This window comes from Populus euphratica, unplaced genomic scaffold (assembly GCF_000495115.2).
Source record: "Populus euphratica unplaced genomic scaffold, PopEup_1.0 scaffold10.1, whole genome shotgun sequence".
In the NCBI taxonomy this organism is placed as follows: Eukaryota; Viridiplantae; Streptophyta; class Magnoliopsida; order Malpighiales; family Salicaceae; genus Populus; species Populus euphratica.
Genome location: NW_011499856.1, coordinates 756,361 through 775,548, shown reverse-complemented (window position 1 = coordinate 775,548; position 19,188 = coordinate 756,361). Strand labels below are relative to the sequence as shown.

Below are 19,188 nucleotides of genomic sequence, written 5' to 3'. Positions count from 1 at the left end.
TAATTTATGAAATGTCTTCTGCATGTCAAACTCATAAAAATAATTTCCAATTAACTCACATAAGATTGAAATATATATATATATATATATATATATATATATATATATTGCTCATCATTTTTTTTTTATAAAAATCAAGTATAAGGTAATATGAGTTTAAATAAATTTCAAGTTAAAAATGTTTTTATTAAAAAAAATATATATTAAAAAATAATATAAATTATATATTGATATCTCATCTAATATGTTAAACGGTTGTTTCATAGCATATTTTTTTTACTAATCTTTTTGTACTATGTTCCTACAACTGATTACAGAAATATCGGCTTAGTAGCAGAAGAGCTTCAGCAGACATTGCAGATCCGCTGGGAAGTGCAGAGAAGTTTCAGGACCCTTGCATATCAAGTTTCAATCATGGTGATTCGTAAAAGACATATCATCCTTTGGAATCCATTCCTGGATGGGCATCAGACGTACCATAGTTGTACCGATAAGATTTATCGATTCTCTGTAATTGAAGTGCCGAAGGCAAGATATCAGAGAATGTTATGGCATAGTTTTGATGTCACCAATCTAGAAAGTGTTTTCATGTACCTTAAAGTAGTATTGGTTGGGTTGTTTGTTGTTGTTTCGTTTATGAGATGTAAAGAACATTTTTCTCATATGTAGAACCTCAAGAATTATATTTCCAAAACCTCTGATAATTTAAAACAAAAAATGGAGAGTTCAAGTGGCCTGTTAATCAGACAAGCTGTTCTCATAGACTACCGAATTATCTACAAAGAAATTGCGGTTTGAACAAAGTAATATTTCCATCCACAACAAGGCAATGCTCCTGGCAGCATTCAGAAATTGCAATGAGTTCACAGATTGCGTCATACCAGTTTACTGCAATTGATAGAAAAGCAAGATCCATATACTATTTTTACCATATGGTGAAGCTTCTTTTCTGAAGCGTTGTCCTGGCTACATTTCAGGACACCAAGAGAGGGTTGATCACAGCTCCGATGAAGAATGTCATTCCCGATTTCTCCTCCCTGATCAAGAATAAGAAAGGATGGTCAGCTACAAAACTTGGAGGATTCAACCGGCGAGATTGTCTAATCAATCTTGGAGCAGTACTAGCTGCTGCTTCCGTGCCTTCTTCATTAACCTCAATACAGGACGCATGAAATACATTTGACAAGAACAGGGACTTAGCAGAATCAACCATCTCCGACAGTTCTCCAACAGCCTTGAAAGGTAGTTCCAGTCCCAATTCCTTCATACTTTTTGAGGCTTCAAACTTGAATGAGAACTTAAATCTTGGAATCCAAAACTCAGGAAGATCCTCTTCTCGTAACTTGAATTGCATAGTATAGAGTTCAGGGCTGGATTTGAATACTTGAATCAGACTGTGCAAGCCATCTGTTACTTCTGGAAGAAAGAAGTACATGGAGAATTGCCTGGTGTCTTGATCATTTTGGTAGGGAATTTGGAGAATCTTATAGCCATCAAAGCATCCATAAAGATGTCTCTGGTATCTTTTGCTGGTCATGAAAGGAACTTGAACAATCTGTCCGCCAAGAAGATGGAAGTCATTATATTTAGTTTTTGATGCATCGAATTTCCGATCCCATGTTCCTTTGAAGTAGAGTGCATTTGCAAGGACTAAAGCTGTATCATCGCCCAAACACTTCGAAGGGAGAAGGTTTTTGATGATTCCTCTGGTTTCAGTCTCCACCCACGAATTAATATCATTCAACACTTGATTAGCCTTCAAAGAAAATGATCTAGTGTCAATTGCCAGTATCAGCGGGAAGAAAAATGTTGCTATCCATGGCCAAAATTTAGAACTTTGTAAAATCACCTCCAGATTTGACAACTCCTGAATTAAACTTGTCAGTGGGATAGATGCAAATTTCAATCAGCTGGCATCTAAGTTGCCAGAAATCCAAACTTGCCATGTCTCACAAGGATATACTATCAAAATGTGGATACTGAAGTTTCAATTCTATCAAAGTGCTATTCTTTATGATCTTCAATGGTTTGACGAAATCAAAGACATACCACAATCAATACTAGAATAGCATAAAGAAGCATGAAAAATATTGCAACATTACCTCATTTACAAAGTCAACCTCTTTGGCTGTAGCACAGTAAACGCCTTTCACCACCTCCTGAAAGGAAGGCTTCAAACGATAACTTAGATCCACCCAAGCACCATTGACAAATGACACAATTGGACTTCCGGTTTGGTCCTCGCTCCAGTTTGATGGCAATAATACAGAAGTGATAGCCTGCGAAGCCAAAGATTTCAGCTCATCGAGGCTTTTCAGTTTTAGAAATGAAAGCAGCTGCTCCAGGGTAGACCCCCTTGAGCCTACAGCAATAAGGCTCAACATACAATGGAACGAAAAAGGCGAGAACACAAAGTTTGATGCGCCGTCAGCTTCTTTCAGAAAAATATGGAATGCCATATCCAAGCAGAAGCTAGTATCAACATTTCCTGATGGGATCTGTACTTGGCCCTCCATTGTTATGTCCAAAGTATCAAGTTAGCAACAATTTCTTTTACATATGTTTAAACATACAATTGGTAGGTACATTGAAACGGAGCTTTCAAAGCGTGTTCATTTAACGACATTGTCGTTAGCATGAGTTGATGCAATTCCTCATGTTTTGCCGTGTCAACAAAGCAGTACATTGTAACGGAGCTTTCAAAGTGTGTTTATTTAACGACGTTGTCGTTAGCACGAGTTGATGCAATTCCTGATGTTTTGCCGTGTCAACAAAGCAGACAAATGCACATATAAGATAATACATAAAAAGCTAGTCGGCAGAAAATAAATAAAAAACTAAGTATAAAACAAGATATAATCTTGGAAGACTGACAAACCAAGCTTAACACAAACAATTAAACTTAAAATAGCATCCATATGAAACAAAATGTAGCAAATATAACCTAGAAGATTGCCAAGCCAAGCTTAAGAGTATGTTTGTTTGTGAGGTGCGCTGGGCTTTCATGCTTTTCCTCTTAAAGGAACATACTCTAAATCTGGATGATCTTAGAGTCTCATAAAATTAGAAATTTCTTTCCTAGATTTCTTTTATTATCTGAATTTAACCACATGTTTTAGCACTGCAGGAACTGCTATAAAACATTCTTCTCTATCAATGAGTATCTAAGAAATTGAGATAAACACATCTTTTAAGCAGTTGGGCATAGAAAGAGAGTTGAAAACATCTATCTAAAACCCTCGCTGCTTAAGCTAGTCAGCTTTAGCAACAGGGCTGTGAAACGAAAGAAGTACATGAAGAATTGCTTGGTGTCTTGACCTTTTTGTTGGGAATTTGGAGAGCTTATAACCGTCAAAGGACCCTTATAGATGTCGTCGTGGAGGGAACTCGAAAAATCTGTATATTGACAAAGTGGAAGTATAGCACTCAGTTTTTGATGTACTGAGTTTTCGATCCCATGCTCCTTTGTAGGAGAATGCATTTGCAAGGACCAAAGCTGTACCATTGCCCTGACACTACTTTGTTTCAATCTCTACCAAGGACTTCATCTAAAACTTGATTATCCTTCAAGAGAAAGCATCGAATGTCAGTTATTGGCTTCTCATGATTATACTTGAAACATGAAAGAAAGATAGATACATGCTGTTGCGATCTTAATTTGTAAGGCCACCTTCACATTTGAACAGAAGAAAGCTACCCTTAACCTCACAGTTGGCTGACTACAAGACATGTGACTGCCGTGATGCCAATGCAGATACCATGGAGAGCCTCTGTTATTTCTGCCTCAAAATGCTTGCCTTTGAATTATTCAATTTTGTTACCCCTGAAAAACACATTTTAATGTTAGAGTTACATCAAAGATGCGAATAGCTAAAAAATAACCTTATTTACGAAGTCAACATCTGAGGGTGTGCCACAGTAAACACCTTCCATCACCTACTGAAAAGAGGGGTTCAAACGGACATTAGTAGATCTCTAGCAAGGCCATGGCTTTCATTTGGTGATAATAATGCTGCAGTAAGAATCTATGAAACCAAAAAATTCAACTTGTGGATCCCTTTAGGAAAGCAGCCTTTCCAAAGGAGACCTTGTTGGGCCTAAAGCTCAGGTTCAATGCACAATGAAAAGGCAAAAGGGAGCGAAGAAAATTTGACACCTTCTAAGAATATAGGGTGCCACATGCATGCAAGCAGCTGGACCTATTCTCAAAATAGCCTGCAAGTGTCTGTCCCATTTCTGTGTGCAAGGAATTTGTTTACTGTTTACCGTTTTGCTAACCTTGGGAAGTGATAAGGTGGCTTGGACCTTTCAAGCATGTTATGATGTAATTCTTCTTCTTTTGGTTGCTAATCGTCACACAAATATATGTAAGAACCGTATAAGAGAAAAGGTAGAAAATAAAGAAACTAGAAGATTGCCAAGCTTAATTTTCACTTCATTAATTGTCACCAGGAATAAAGTTGTGTTGAGGACTTGAGGTTAATGAGACAGATGAAGCCAGCATATGTCGTTACGCCTAGAGGCTATATTGGCAACGAGGAGTGGCGGTCTCAAATTAAACCTGCTGTATAACTGCAGTTGATACGAGTAAATTACAATTATCTTCACAGTACATTATGCATTACTACTAATATCTTGCTAATGATTATATAATTTACTACCAGACACATGACATAAAATCGAATAGTGGGTTATGATAAAAATAAATTCTTCGAAGAAAGCATTTTCAGCGAAAAATAATTTACTACCAGACACATGACATAAAATCGAATAGTGGGTTATGATAAAAATAAATTCTTCGAAGAGAGCATTTTCAGCGAAAAAGAGGTCCCAGAACCAAAAACATTGTTTTCAGAGGGCAAGGTTACAGAAAAAGTATTAGCTCCATCATTTTTCAGTGACAATAACAACCCTTGCACTTCCTGAACCACGACCACATAAATTTTCCAGGACTGCACAACCAAAATGCTAAAATACCAAATAAAAATTCAATCAGTTTACGAGAAACTGAGGTTGTTGGTTTTCATTCTTTCCATTGAATATATAAATATTGCTCATGATAAAATACTTCTACTACCGAATCAATACAAAACTTGTCTGTAACGACATAAAGTGCAATCAATGGGGAAAAGCATGTGCTTAAGAACATCTATGGAAGTTCCTCTCGACTATAACTTCTGTCCAATAGCTTGCTAGAAGAAGCTCATGACATTCTTTGTGCAGCCTCCTTCGCTAAGACTCTCTCCTTAGCTTTGGTCTTAGCCAGAGACTTGGAACCCATGATGCCACCCCCCCATTTCTTACGGTGCTCATCAAACTTGTCATTGAAGTTAGCCTGCAATTAAAAGGAACAAAACTTAATATGCAAAGAAAACAGAAATCGAGAAATAGGTAACAGATTACACAATATCAAATCAGAGGATAAAGTCACTTCATTCAGTAAACCACACAAGACATCATAAGCATTACTGTTAGACAAACTCAGTTCACTGTGGGATGAGGAAATCAAGTATCAATTGCCTCAGCCTGATAACAAAATGCTATCTTCTAGGAGGATTACCGATAAAAAAGCACTTTTTTTCTTTGAGAGGGTTGTGATTTGAAAAGAACATTTCAGAGATAACCTCTGGATAAAGAGCAAGGACACAATAATAATATGATATGTCATCGTACTGTAGTCATTGCTCATTAAAAATATTACCTTGACTGCCTCCAAAACCTTGCTAAACTCCAATTTATCCTCATTCTTTACTGATGTAAGGCACAAAACTGATGCTGTTTTCTTGTGGACAATCTATTTTAAAAACATAGAAGATTCAAATAAATATATAGATACCATAGGGTTCATTTTCCAAAAAAAGCAATGGATCTTTTAATGCACAGGACAAGATTAGGAAAAACTACCGCTCCAAGACGTGATTTGCCCTTCACAATTGCATAAGGAACCTCCATTTTCCGGCACAAAGCTGGCAACCAGACAACAAGCTCAATTGGATCCACGTCATGAGCTATAACAACCAACTGGGCCTTGTTCTACATGCATCAAGTATAGTATTAGGAAAAATATAAGATAACCTTAGACAATAACGCATCAAATCTGTCATTCATGTTGTCAACATCAAAGTCAGATGACAACATGAAATCTACAAAAAAGAAGAGTTGAAAGGAAGGTGTTCAAAAAAAAGAAAAATAGAGGGATAAAAAAAGATGTGCAGCTTCCAGCCAAGTAACTAAAAGAAATGAGACGAATACGAGTGGGAGAAGAAAATGTGAAAACAATCAAATTGAAAGACATCTTCTCCTACACAGTCATAACTCAGATCTGGCCTGAAGTCTGATCTAATGAAGGGGAAGGTCACTAAAAAGACATGGTTTTGAAATCTTTCTTACAAATTAGGAGTTGACTCGACCAATGGACTGGGACTCCTCACATGGTTTAATTGTAAACCTGGCCTACTGAAGCCTCAACCCTCGAGTACTAGTGGATCAACTCACTAGGCAGGGCCAGTTTTGATAATTATGGTCATAGCTCATTTATGAGTGAACTCTTCTTATAGCTACCTAAACAAAGTAACAAATCACCCAAGCTAATATTGCTAATCAACTCACTAGGCAGGGCCAGTTTTGATAATTATGGTCATAGCTCATTTATGAGTGAACTCTTCTTATATAGATCAATCAAGCTACCTAAACAAAGTAACAAATCATCCAAACTAATATTGCTACCTAATTATTTAACGAAGTATGCCACAGAAACCAACATTCATACCTGCTCAATGAGGTAAGTTACATGGTTAAGACCATATTTAACGACAATAGGCTTCTTTGATTCCACAGTCTTTCCCTCTTCAGCAGCTTGTGCTCTTTTAAGAAGCCTTTCCTTCTTCGCAACCTTGTCCTCAGGTCTATATTTTAGCAACAACTTAAAAAGTTGCGTGGCTGTAATACAAAATGAAGAAAATAAAACCACAAATTCACAGGAGACAAATCATCTACAGTTTTGCTAATGTGTTTATAAGAACAATGCATGCTAAATTTGATCCTGGACATCCATGATCCTCAGGTACAGAGATTGCAAACTTTTCTAGAACAGGGATGAGAAACTTACCAAGGTTCTTGTCAAGTGTTTTTGTGAACTGGTTAACAGCAGGAGGAACTTTCAAACGCTGTTTCAGAATCCTTCTTTGCCTCTGAATACGAACAACATGTGGCCACTTGACAAATCTAGTCAAATCCTTCTTGGGTGGAAGGGCACCACCAATTCCAAACTGCTTTGGTCGCTTCTCAAACAGAGGATTTACAACCTTTTCCTGTAATTAATCAACATAAATGCACAACAACTTTAGTTGCATGAGGAGAGCACACAAAGCCCAATTTTGACATGGGGCATTGGAGAGAATTACAATCCATCACATGCAAGTTCTAAGAACTGGGCATAATCTATAAACATTTGCATTTTCAACTCCCCAGAAATGATTGTTTCACTAACAAATGCTTATTTGTGCGTTTGTGTGCATACAATAGAGAGAGAGAGAGAGGAAGGCATACAGGTTTTTTCTTTGCTGCTAGTGGGGCCTTCACGCCTCTTTTGGGAGCCTGCATAAATTACATAAACAAGCTGATGTTTAAAAATTGAAAAATAAACTTTTCAATGAAAATTCAATGGACAAAACATTTCAAAATAGAAGTGACAATAGCAGCAATAATTCAAACAAAGATATACAAATGCAGCTAAATAACGAAAATAGTGAGCGTGTGCTTCCACCTAAATTTCTAACCAGTACACTGCATTTTCTCAGTCCATCTTGAAACTTCTACTCCCCCACTTTTAATATAGCTTTAAGCATATACTCATTGATTTTCCGGGGAAACTATCAATTGCTGGATTGTCATAAAAAAAACATAGGTCATCATTCCCCAATTTCTAAGCGATATCATTTTCGCCATAAAGAATCCAACAACTAAAGTCATATAGAAACTTCAATTCAATAGACAAACAAAAGCACTAAAGTTCCATCACTTCAGCAAACCTATCTTGGGTTACTTAAATAACAATCCCAAATGGATAGGCTACCTGATAGAGTCTCCATTCACTTCTCCATTCACTCAGAAATCAACAAACCCATCATAAACAAAGTAACTTCATACCAAACAAATGAAACTAGACAGAACAAAAAACATTGCATGGATGAAAATATGAAATGGGGATGCATGAACTTAAGTGAAAGTCGTACCATGTGGGAGAGGAGATCGAAAGAAACGCTGATAGGTGTGTTTGTGAGGGAAGCGTGAGAGCTTAGAAGCGCAGCTGAAGCGGCTGATTTTATAATTAGGGTTTTATTTTATAATTCATTTTGTTATGTGGACCGTAAGCCCGCAGGAGAGTCTCCATTCACTCAGAAATCAACAAACCCATCATAAACAAAGTAACTTCATACCAAACAAATGAAACTAGACAGAACAAAAAACATTGCATGGATGAAAATATGAAATGGGGATGCATGAACTTAAGTGAAAGTCGTACCATGTGGGAGAGGAGATTGAAAGAAACGCTGATAGGTGTGTTTGTGACGGAAGCGTGAGAGCTTAGAAGCGCAGCTGAAGCGGCTGATTTTATAATTAGGGTTTTATTTTATAATTCATTTTGTTATGTGGACCGTAAGCCCGCAGGCCTCCCAAACCCTAAAATATTTTTGTTATCAATTTGGGCATCTTTGTTGTTTACTCGTCAAAGTTTAGTCCTAGTTTCTACTTGTTTCATTTATTATGCCCAAACTCTTCTTAATTTATTTATTATATGTAGCGGAAAAATATTGTTTATATATAATTCATTTTATACTAATAAAATTATTTTTTTAAGAAACTAAATATTATTAAAAAAAATATTGAAAAAGGAAAAATCGGAAGTAAAGAATCTCTTACAGAATTATATATAGAATAGTGGAAATATAGATAATTTTATAATAAAAAAATATTTTTATTTAATTTACAAAATTTCTATGTGCTCAACTACTACCATGAATCATTAAGATTTTAAATTGATTAAATTTAATTGAGCAGTAACTGAATTATTTATCGAAAAATTAGTTCATAGCTCATATGTTATGTGCAAAACAATTTTGTGAAGTGATCGTTACAACTATGCAAGTGTTGTAATATTGCGCTTGCCTTTAGATTTATCCAGAATAATATTATGTTGTTTTGAAAGTGAATTATTTATTAAAAAAAATAAATAAATATATATTTGAAAAGAATCCTGAAGTGGTAGTGCTGAAATTATTTTTCTTTGAAAGGTCTACATTTGAAAAAAAAAATATATATATATATATATATCGGTTCTTAATTTTATAATTATTGTATTTTGATCAAATTTTATTTAACAATGAAAAATAGAAATGTAGCGAAACATGGTATTATTTGAATTTCGGGAAACTTCTACCGACAATTTTAGTGGGTGTTTTGCTCGGTGGGGTACAACTATGAATTCCTTAATTTTTTTTAAAAAATACTATTTAAAATTAATTATTTTTTATTTTTAAATAGTTTTAATTATAGTTATTAAAATGAAACTGACTTGATTCCTAGTAAGATAAGATGAAAATGAGTAAAAATTTGACAAAACATAGTTTATTTATGACTAGGTTGGTAAAATCAAGTTGAGATTTTTTTTAAAAAAATATTTTTTTTCTGATTAAAAATTAATTTTTTTATATTTTTAGTTGATTATTAATTTTTTTTAAGCATATTCCATAAATATTTTATAGGAATATTTTAATTTTTTAATATGAAATTTTAAATCTCTTAATATATATAATCTATATTTATAAGAAATAAATTATATTTTTTTTAATATGAAATAAAAAATCTATTTCATTTAAATATTTTAATTTAAAACAATAACATGCTAATATAATTTTTTTAATAAATAATATTTTAAATTTTATTGTCTATAAAATTAATAATTTATATTTACATTAATTATTTTTATATAAAATATTAAAACTTTAAATATATTTTTATTTTTTAGGATTGATTTAGATGAATTTATATATATTCCCGAACCCATTCTTAATTAAGTTTGATAGCTATAATTTTAACATGTCAATATTAAAATTATTTTAATATATTTTTAAATAAAAAATATTTTAAAAAATAATTCCTAACCAACCACCCTTACCTAAACTGTTACCGAACCGTTACAAAGTGGCGAAAGTTTCACAACAAGTAGTCTTTGTTCCAACTTTATTGGGTTTATAGGCCTTTCATGTTTCATTGGCCACAAGTCAAGAAAAAGCTATATTTCATTAACCTCTGTGATATTTATTTATTTTTAATAATTTTAATTTAATTCAATAAATTAACTCTCATGTTAATAAATTAGCTCCTATATTAAATAAAAACAAAGTTCTATTTTTAGGAGTTTAATAAGGCTCTTATTATATAAATACAAGTTTTCAGTCCTTAAGCTCACATATTAAAATATAACTTTTTACTTACATAAATATATCATTAAATCATAAGTGTGTAAAAGTTTAGAAGTACAGAAACCCTTTAAAAAAATAAATGAGTGTTTTTTTATCAATAACAGAGATATATTTTGATTTATTTATTTTTTTCACATAAAATAATGCAAATTATTTTAAAAACATTAAGTCTAATAGTCAGCATAAAAACTTGTAAAAATAATACGTTTTCCTTGATATTCATGTTGTTATATCTATCTAGAAATTTCTTTACTAAAAATAATAATTAATCTATTTAATTATATTTATTATGAAATTTTTAGTGATTAATTAATTTTTTTATTCTACCATATTTTATATTTTATTTTCCTTTTGTAGAAACAACTTTGGTTTCTAAATTGAAATTGAATTAATAATTAACTTGCCTTTATTTATGGTTTGAAAGTTTGGTTTATGATGGAATAAGTTTCAATAATTACCATGAATATAATACCCGGTAGCAAAGAAAATAATTGCCATCAACATGCATTAGGAATAAATTGAAAATAATTTATGCCAAAAATAAATATTTTGGGATTTTTATTTTATATGTTGTTCTAATACTGATTATAAATCATTAAAAAAAATAATTTTTAATCATGCAGGGCTATTCATTTGTGTTTTGAGGCTGTGTAATTTTAATTCATATGACTGTCACTTTAATTTTTGCGTGGTTCATTTACATAGTTTTTTTTTTTGTTTTTTTTTTAGCCTTATTTTATGAACAATATTTTTTTAAAAGCATATTATTTTATATTATATAAAATCATGCCTTAACTTAATGTCTAGTGACCTAAGTAATTTTAAATGATCAGGATTAGCCGCAACATATTTAATTAAATAAAATTATATATTATGCTATGTTAAGTTCACATAAATAATTATAGACATTAATTTAAATTAATTATACAAAATATAATAAATATTATCGCACAAGAAATTTTATATATTTATATAATTGATTAAAATAAAATATCAAATTATTTTTATAATATACGGACATGAAATGTAAAATAATTACATAATAATAGTTTTGTTGCAAGTTTAAGGATAAAATATTAAATTATTTTCATAATATATACCCACAAAATTATGAATTAAGCACATAATTTGAGAATTCTATGACACTATATAATTGAAACTGTTTGAATTAAAGATCTAGCCCACATATAATTTTTATTAGATTTAATTTTGGCATGAATTACGTTGGTAAAGCATAAAATTTTATTTATTTCTCTATTTTGAATAAGCACATTTATACAACCTCCTAATATTAGCTAAAGGTGATAGCTATAAAGCACGGAAGGAAAGAATTCTCCTTCATCTAGGGTTGTAGAATTCATTTCCAGAGCTGCACAAACAAAACGCTAAAATTCAAATAAACAATCAATCAGTTCATGTTTAAGAGACGTTGAGGCTGTGGGATTTCAGTCTTTCCGTTGAAAATCTAAATATTAACCTGGCAGTAAAAGCATAAAGTGCTATCAATGGGAAAAGACAAAAGCTTAAAAACATCTATGGAAGTTCCTTTCGACTGAACTTCTGTCCATCAGCTTGCTAGAAGAAGCTCATGACATTCTTTGAGCAGCCTCCTTGGCTAAGACTCTCTCCTTAGCTTTGGTCTTAGCCAGAGATTTGGAAACCATGATGCCACCCCCCCATTTCTTACGGTGCTCATCAAACTTGTCATTGAAGTTAGCCTGCAGTTTAAGGGAACAAAACTTAAATATGCAAAGAAAACAGAAATCGAGAAATAGATAACAGATTACACAATATCGAATCAGAGGAAAAAGCCACTCCATTCAGTAAACCACACAAACATCATAAGCATTACTGTTTTTGCTCATTATAGATGTTACATTGCCTGCATCCAAAACCTTGCTAAACTCCAGTTTATCCTTGTTCTTCACTGATGTAAGGCACAAAACTGATGTTTTCTTGTGGACAATCTGTTTTTAAAACATAGAATAGTGAAAAATATACATGGATACCATTTTTCCCAAAAAAGAAAAACTAATAAATGGATCTTTTAACACATTGGAAGAGATTAGAAAAAATCACCGCTCCAAGGCGTGACTTGCTCTTCACAATTGCACAAGGAACTTCCATTTTCCGGCACAATGCTGGCAACCAGACAACAAGCTCAAGTGGATCTACATCATGTGCGATAACCACCAGCTAGGCCTTGTTCTACATGCAACAAGTAGAGTCTTAGGAAAATTATAAGGTAACCTTATAAATGAATGCGTCAAACCTGCAATGCATCGTGTCACAATCCATGTTAGATGACAACATGAAATGCCCAATATAAAAAGTAGTTGAAAGGATGATGTTCCAAAAAAAAACAATAGAAGAATAAAATTATGAGTTGACTCAACCAATGGACCGGGACACCTCATTTGGTTTAATTGCAAACCTGGCCCAGGTGAAGCATCAACCCTCAGGTACTAGAGGGTCAACTCGTTAGGCAGAGCCAATTTTGAAAATTATGGTTATAGCTCATTTATGAGTGAACTCTTCCTCTTTAGATCAATCAAGCTACCTGAACAAAGTACGGGATCATCCAAACTAATATTGCTACCTAATTATTTAACAAAGTATGCCATAGAAACCAACATCCATACCTGTTCAATGAGGTAGGTTACATGGTTAAGACCATATTTAACGACAATAGGCTTCTTTGATTCCACACTCTTCCCCTCTTCAGCAGCTTGTGCTCTTTTAAGAAGCCTTTCCTTCTTAGCAACCTTGTCCTCAGGTCTATATTATTTAATCCTGGACATCCATGATCCTCAGGTACAGAGATTGCAAACTTTTCTAGAACAGGGATGAGAAACTTACCAAGGTTCTTGTCAAGTGTTTTTGTGAACTGGTTAACAGCAGGAGGAACCTTCAAACGCTGTTTCAGAATCCTTCTTTGCCTCTGAATACGAGCAAAATGTGGCCACTTGACAAATCTAGTCAAATCTTCTTGGGTGGAAGGGCACCACCAATTCCAAACTGCTTTGATCGCTTCTCAAACAGAGGATTGACGACCTTTTCCTGTAGTTAATCAACAAAAATGCACTAAAACTTTAGTTGCAAAAGGAAAGCACACAAAGCCCAAAATTGACAGGGAGCAGAGTTATGATCCATCACATGTGAGTCCTAAGAACTGGGCATAATCTATAAACATTTGCATTTTCAACTCCCAAGAATTGATTGTTACACTAACACATGCTTATTTTGTGTGTGTGAGAGTGTGGGCATACAGTAGAGAGAGACAGAGAGGAACACACAGGTTTTTTCTTTGCTGCTAGCGGGGCCTTCACACCTCTTTTGGGAGCCTGTCGTCAATGCAAAAACAAGCTAATAAATGAAAATTGGGAAAAGAAACTTTTTTAAAAAATGAGACACCAACATTACTAATTCAAACAACACATAGAAAAGCAGCAAGACCTAACATTTGTTCTATGTCCAGTCGGTAAATATAACTATTCCACGCGACAACCAGAATCCCAACTTCTCAGAAACTACTTAATGGTCAGGAACTTATGGAAAATGCATCTAAATAACGAAAATAGTGAGCGAGGGTTTCTAGGTTAACTTCTAACTGGACACTGCATTTTCTCATAGTCCATCTTTAACTTCTACTGCCGCACTTTTAATAAAGCTTTAAGAACATGGTCGTTGCTTCTCAGGAGCAACTATCAATTGCAGAATTATCATCCATAAATTGGTCACCATTCACCAAATCATTACCTCTATAAGGAACCCTACATAGAAGGTTACATTAATACTGCAATTTAACATAAAAAACCAAAGCACCAAAGTTCCTTCACTCCAGCAAGTTTTTAAGCTATCTGGGTCACTTAAAATAACAGCCCCAGATGAAGTGGCAATCCGATAGAGTCTCCACTCAATCGAAAATCAATCAAGGCCGAAAAAATATATTAAAACAAGAACTAAAGTACTATTATTGGTAAAGATTTTTGCGTTTTTTTCCAAAAAAATTAAATATTTTTTATTTTTTTATTTTTTTAAATAATTTTAATATACTGATATCAAAAATAAATTTTTTAAAATATTATTTTTAAATAAAAAACTCTTCAAAAAAATTGTTATTAAAATCTATAGAAAATAGAAAATATTTAAAACCACCGAAAAAAAACTAATCAATCCCATGTTATTATTTCAAATTCAAATATAAAAAATAAAGGAGGAGGTTTGCTTATTTTTTATATTCAAGCTTTGTGAGAATTCAATAAATTATTTTAAATGCGTTAAATTAACGTGAGACATATATTTTTAAAAGGATGAAACTGGGAATGATGACATAATTTGACCTCTTCCCTTGTCATGAACATGAAAGGATTGTCAGCGACAAAACTCCTCGCTTGCTGTTGTCTAATTATAGCGACGGTGGTGGCAGCAGCTTCGGTCCCTTTCTCCTTCACTTCAATGCGTGATTTCTGAAATAATTTATAAAGACAAAGGTCCTCACTATCGGGAGAATCCACCATTTTCGTGAGCTCCCCCGGTTTGAATGGCCGATCGAGTCCCATTTCTTTCATGGTTTCTTTGGCCTCAAACTCGAAAGAGAATTTAGGAAGTTCTACTTTACTCAGCTCGAATTCTTGATTAAAGAAGCCAGGTTTAGAATCGAACATTTTGACCAGATTTGTGAAGCCGTCATTCTTTTCTGGAAGAAAGAAATACATGGAAAATTGCCTGCTGCCTAGACAAATTTCGTAGGGCAACTTAAGTATTTCGTGACCGTCAAAGGATCGACAAATATTTTCTTCATATCCAACACCAGTCATGGAGGGAACTTGAACAATTTTCCCATTGAGAAGGTGAAAGTCTCGAAACTGTGTCGTGGACACATCAAGCTTTTGATTCCAATCTTCTTTAAAGTATAGTGCATTGGCAAGGATCAATGCGGTATCCCTTTTTACAGATAGCAATGGTAGGACTTCCTTGATCAGTCCTCTGGTCTATCTTTCAGCCCACAAATCCACTTCATGTCTTGCTTCATCAGGCTTCAGGGACAAACATAACATATGATTGTTGTTAGACCAAGCATTTTTTTTCTCATTTTCTCCATGTATTGTTAACAATCAAAACTCAAGGAAAAAAAAAGCAGCTTGTTTAGAAAGTCAACTTCTTCAGCTTGAGCATTGCAGACCTCTCTTACAATTCCTTCGAAAGACGGATTCAATCTGCCACGTTGATCGAACCAAACACCATTAAAGAACAACAATGCTGAGTGTGATGTTCTGGCACTTTTCTTTCCAGTGTTTTTAAGCAAATGAATTAGTGTTGGCAAAATACCTACGAAGATAAAATACTTTGGAACCTAAAAAATCAATAGCATCTGGCTACTTTACAAATTACCTTCCTCGACAGGCAGAATAAGCCTGGCAATATGCGATGGCAACTGATAATTGAGTTCCTCAATACTTTTTGACCCCAGAAAAGAAAGAAGCTGCTCTAAGGTCTTGCCTGTTGATCCTGCCGCAACAAGGCTCAAAACTATATGGAATGACAAAGGAGAAGACAAAAAATTTGACCCCTTTCAATTTCTTTCAGCAAGACTTCGGTTTGTCATTAGCAGACTAGAGTCTGTGTTGGAAGAGACTAGGGCACTTATCTTACTTGAATTAGATGGAAAAGAAATATTTTAAGCTTTGAGTCAATGAGTAAAGGAAACAATGATTGACTCAATTGGCATCTTTGAACTTTCAACTTCTTACAGTTCATTTTGAGCTTTCCTAGCGAACCACTAGTAGCCGTTACTAGTATGAATTAAAACAGAGAGAGGAGGAGGGGGGATTTGGTTTTATCAGCTTGAAGCTCAGTGTTTTGCTATTTAGAGTTCTCAAGATTAACAAATTAAGCTCATTGACGAATTACCTTATGATAACATGACTGCCTTTTAGCTTGGTTTTATAATTCTTAAAGTCTCTCATTTTTCTTTTCTAGATAACTCTTTACTCTTTCGTCAATGAATGTGGCCGAATTTCGTAAAACGAAAAGAAAACAAAATCAATCTCAAAGGACAGGGCTGGAAAGAATTCTGAAGAACCATGCCTGTGGCTAAAAGACAGACCAAGTCTGTGGCCAGGGAGAGAAATCAGAGTTTATCGAATTGTATAAAACTAGCTTTATTTTTTACTTGGCTTCATAGCCAATAGGCCATTAGAGTTGGCTTTTAAACCATCTCTAGTGTTGTTATGATGAAACATTTTTCTATCGGATCCTGCTAAATTACTCAGGTCATGTAAGGATGCAATTTTTCACCTGAGCACCTGTGGTTAGGTGGTCAAAATAGCTCTAGGCCAATTTTCTCTCGCATGGAGGACTAGATTGCTAAAAAAATGTTAAATAGGAGTGTTCTCTATTCTGTCTTGAAAACAGATATCCCTGCAACTTGTTAAACTGATCCGATGACACAGCCAATATTGGATGAAAAATTGATTAGTGTCATGGCAATAGGTTAAGTATAGTTACGTCAGTGTTCAAGGATTACAACTTACAATATGCAAATGATTTAACCAAAGAAGCTCTTCTGACAAGACATTTCAGATTATGTCATGGAAGTTTACATTGTAAAGAAAGCATGGCAGAGGCAGATGATTGAAAAAGCTTATTATATTATAGTACAATAATTTTTGTGATCATTTATAGACAACAGAAGAGAAATACAATACTTGCTACTAAATAAACAGAACTCCACTAGAAAGAAAAATAATAAAGAACAGGGAAATTTTGGTTTTAAAAGACATAACTATTATTGGATGTTATACAGTGATATAGCTAGATAGTATTCCGTCAAGGATAAGTTTTCTGTGAAGATGAAGAGGCTGGGGGGATTCCTGGGATGAGAGGAGGTAAAGGGGGGAGAGGAGGTAAAGGAGGGAGAAGAGGTAATGGAGGAATAAGCGAGAAGGGAGGTGGTGGTGGAGGAGGACGAGGAGGAGGAGTTAGGCCAGGGATTGGCGGGAATGGAAACAATGGTGATGGAGGAGGCTGGATTGGGTTAGGAGGAAATAGTGGAGGAGGAGGAGAAGGAGTTAGGCCAGGGATTGGTGGGAATGGAAACAATGGTGATGGAGGAGGTTGGATTGGGTTAGGAGGAAATAGTGGAGGAAGCTGAAAAGTGTTCGGCGGAAAAAGTGGCGGTGTTGGAAAGGAAAACTGATTAGGATGGTGCACTGCTTTCTGATCTGGTAATGTTGTGCTTTCAAAAGATTCTGAAGTTTTGGTCTTTTTGGTATTTCCTGGAATAATAGGTGGAAGTAAAGGTAGTCCTGGAAGAGGTGGAAGAGGAGGGAGTTGTGGTAATGGTGGTAATTTTGGAAGTACAGGAAGAGGAGGAAGATAGTTCTGGTTCAAAGGAGGGAGATCAGTTGTTGTTGGGTCTTGAAGTGCAGGTGGGAATGTTGGGTAATCAATAGAAGGTAGAGAGGCTTCTCTGGAACTAAATTCCCTGGAATTTTCAATACTTGGTTTTTGATTGCATAAGATTGGCTGTTTTTCAGGCTTGAAAGTGAAAAAACCAGCTGAAAATATACGTGTTCCTTGCTTTCTTGACTTGAGATGGAGCGATGATGAAGCTGCTGATGATGCCACAGCACAATAAGGCTCACTGCTGCTCAGTAACTTCACTGAACATCTCTTGATTTCCTTTACATGTTTGCTCACTGGGAAAGGCAAATGAACTTTGAATTCCCCATGCTCATCTGTTTTCACTTCTCGAAAACTTGGCCTTGATTCCTCATCTTTGCATTCTACCGCAACAGATGCACCTGCACACAATATCCCACAAAAACGTGTACCTATATCATACTGCAAAACAGAACCCATTGAATGAATGGTAGTCGAAGTTGTCTAAAAGAACCTGAAATGAAGTGACTGTTCCTTGAGAAAGCCTCTTGGAAACATGTGTCACAGAAGACAGTGCCAACAACAACTGCAGATGGAAGTTTCTTTCCATGACTAGCTTCTGCTGAGAGGTTATTAAATGTGCAACTAAGAAGGAATATTATGAAAAACCAAGGCATTTAAGTGTTCTTCGCTCTCAATGACCTCCTGATTCAGAGAAGAATAAGAGCTGGAAGAGTCTACTTTTATCAATTGGCCTCAGCTCGACACTTGTTCTCTATATTACACCATGTCCTTTGTCTCCTTATAGTTGTTTGAGATATAAAGATATTATATGTAATGAAGTCTTATCAACTTTCGATCTTTCATGGCCTTACCCACCAGGCGTCTTAATACCATTCATGCAAAAACCAGTGAACTACAAACCAGCGGTAGTGAATGAGGGCATGTACATATCCTCCATTTAAAATCTCAAAAGGAAGGTAAATTGGCAGGAAGACAAGGAAAGACTCTGGCTCTACCCTTCATTGATTTCTTACTTCATGTAACAAAAGCTCAATAGTATAGGAAAATTATTACAGGTTAAAAATTATTTTATTATAAATTATAATAATAGTTTTACTTTTAATTTTTAATTTTTTCACGTAATATGTTTCTTTAGTTTTTTTTTTATTTATTTTTATGGGTCTAGCTTGGTGGTAACAACTGCATTAAATCTAAAATACTTGAGTCTGGCATTGTCAAACTCATATGCTTGAGCCTGACAACCATGCCACGCCCAAACATTTTGGGTTTGGCATGCTTCTGCCAGACCTATACA

General features: G+C 34.5%; 4 protein-coding genes across 5 annotated transcripts; all 4 read right to left on the bottom strand.

Annotated features, from left to right (window-relative positions):
• Positions 1-690: 690 nt before the first annotated feature.
• On the bottom strand, positions 691-3,693 carry LOC105123273 (serpin-ZX-like). Its single transcript, XM_011022784.1, has 3 exons — positions 3,319-3,693; positions 2,103-2,751; positions 691-1,756 (listed from the first exon to the last, which is right to left on the bottom strand). Exons 2-3 carry the CDS (start codon positions 2,514-2,516, stop codon positions 974-976), a joined length of 1,197 nt encoding a protein of 398 aa, XP_011021086.1. The 5' UTR covers positions 2,517-2,751; positions 3,319-3,693; the 3' UTR covers positions 691-973.
• A 1,260-nt stretch (positions 3,694-4,953) lies between these two features.
• Positions 4,954-8,628, bottom strand: LOC105123274 (60S ribosomal protein L7a). 2 transcript variants are annotated; one of them, XM_011022786.1, is made up of 7 exons: positions 8,525-8,628; positions 7,549-7,596; positions 7,109-7,310; positions 6,770-6,939; positions 5,905-6,033; positions 5,702-5,794; positions 4,954-5,335 (listed from the first exon to the last, which is right to left on the bottom strand). In XM_011022786.1, exons 1-7 carry the CDS (start codon positions 8,525-8,527, stop codon positions 5,204-5,206), a joined length of 777 nt encoding a protein of 258 aa, XP_011021088.1. In that variant the 5' UTR covers positions 8,528-8,628; the 3' UTR covers positions 4,954-5,203. The 2 variants fall into 2 exon arrangements, with proteins under 2 accessions (XP_011021088.1, XP_011021087.1); XM_011022785.1 differs by lacking the exon at positions 8,525-8,628 and adding an exon at positions 8,235-8,348.
• Positions 8,629-12,035: 3,407 nt separating this feature from the next.
• LOC105123275 (60S ribosomal protein L7a-1-like) lies at positions 12,036-13,267 on the bottom strand. The gene is made up of 4 exons (XM_011022787.1): positions 13,127-13,267; positions 12,564-12,692; positions 12,362-12,451; positions 12,036-12,202 (listed from the first exon to the last, which is right to left on the bottom strand). Exons 2-4 carry the CDS (start codon positions 12,609-12,611, stop codon positions 12,071-12,073), a joined length of 270 nt encoding a protein of 89 aa, XP_011021089.1. The 5' UTR covers positions 12,612-12,692; positions 13,127-13,267; the 3' UTR covers positions 12,036-12,070.
• Positions 13,268-17,117: 3,850 nt separating this feature from the next.
• On the bottom strand, positions 17,118-18,726 carry LOC105123270 (leucine-rich repeat extensin-like protein 5). The gene is made up of 2 exons (XM_011022783.1): positions 18,385-18,726; positions 17,118-18,292 (listed from the first exon to the last, which is right to left on the bottom strand). Exons 1-2 carry the CDS (start codon positions 18,545-18,547, stop codon positions 17,316-17,318), a joined length of 1,140 nt encoding a protein of 379 aa, XP_011021085.1. The 5' UTR covers positions 18,548-18,726; the 3' UTR covers positions 17,118-17,315.
• Between the last annotated feature and the right edge of the window lie 462 nt (positions 18,727-19,188).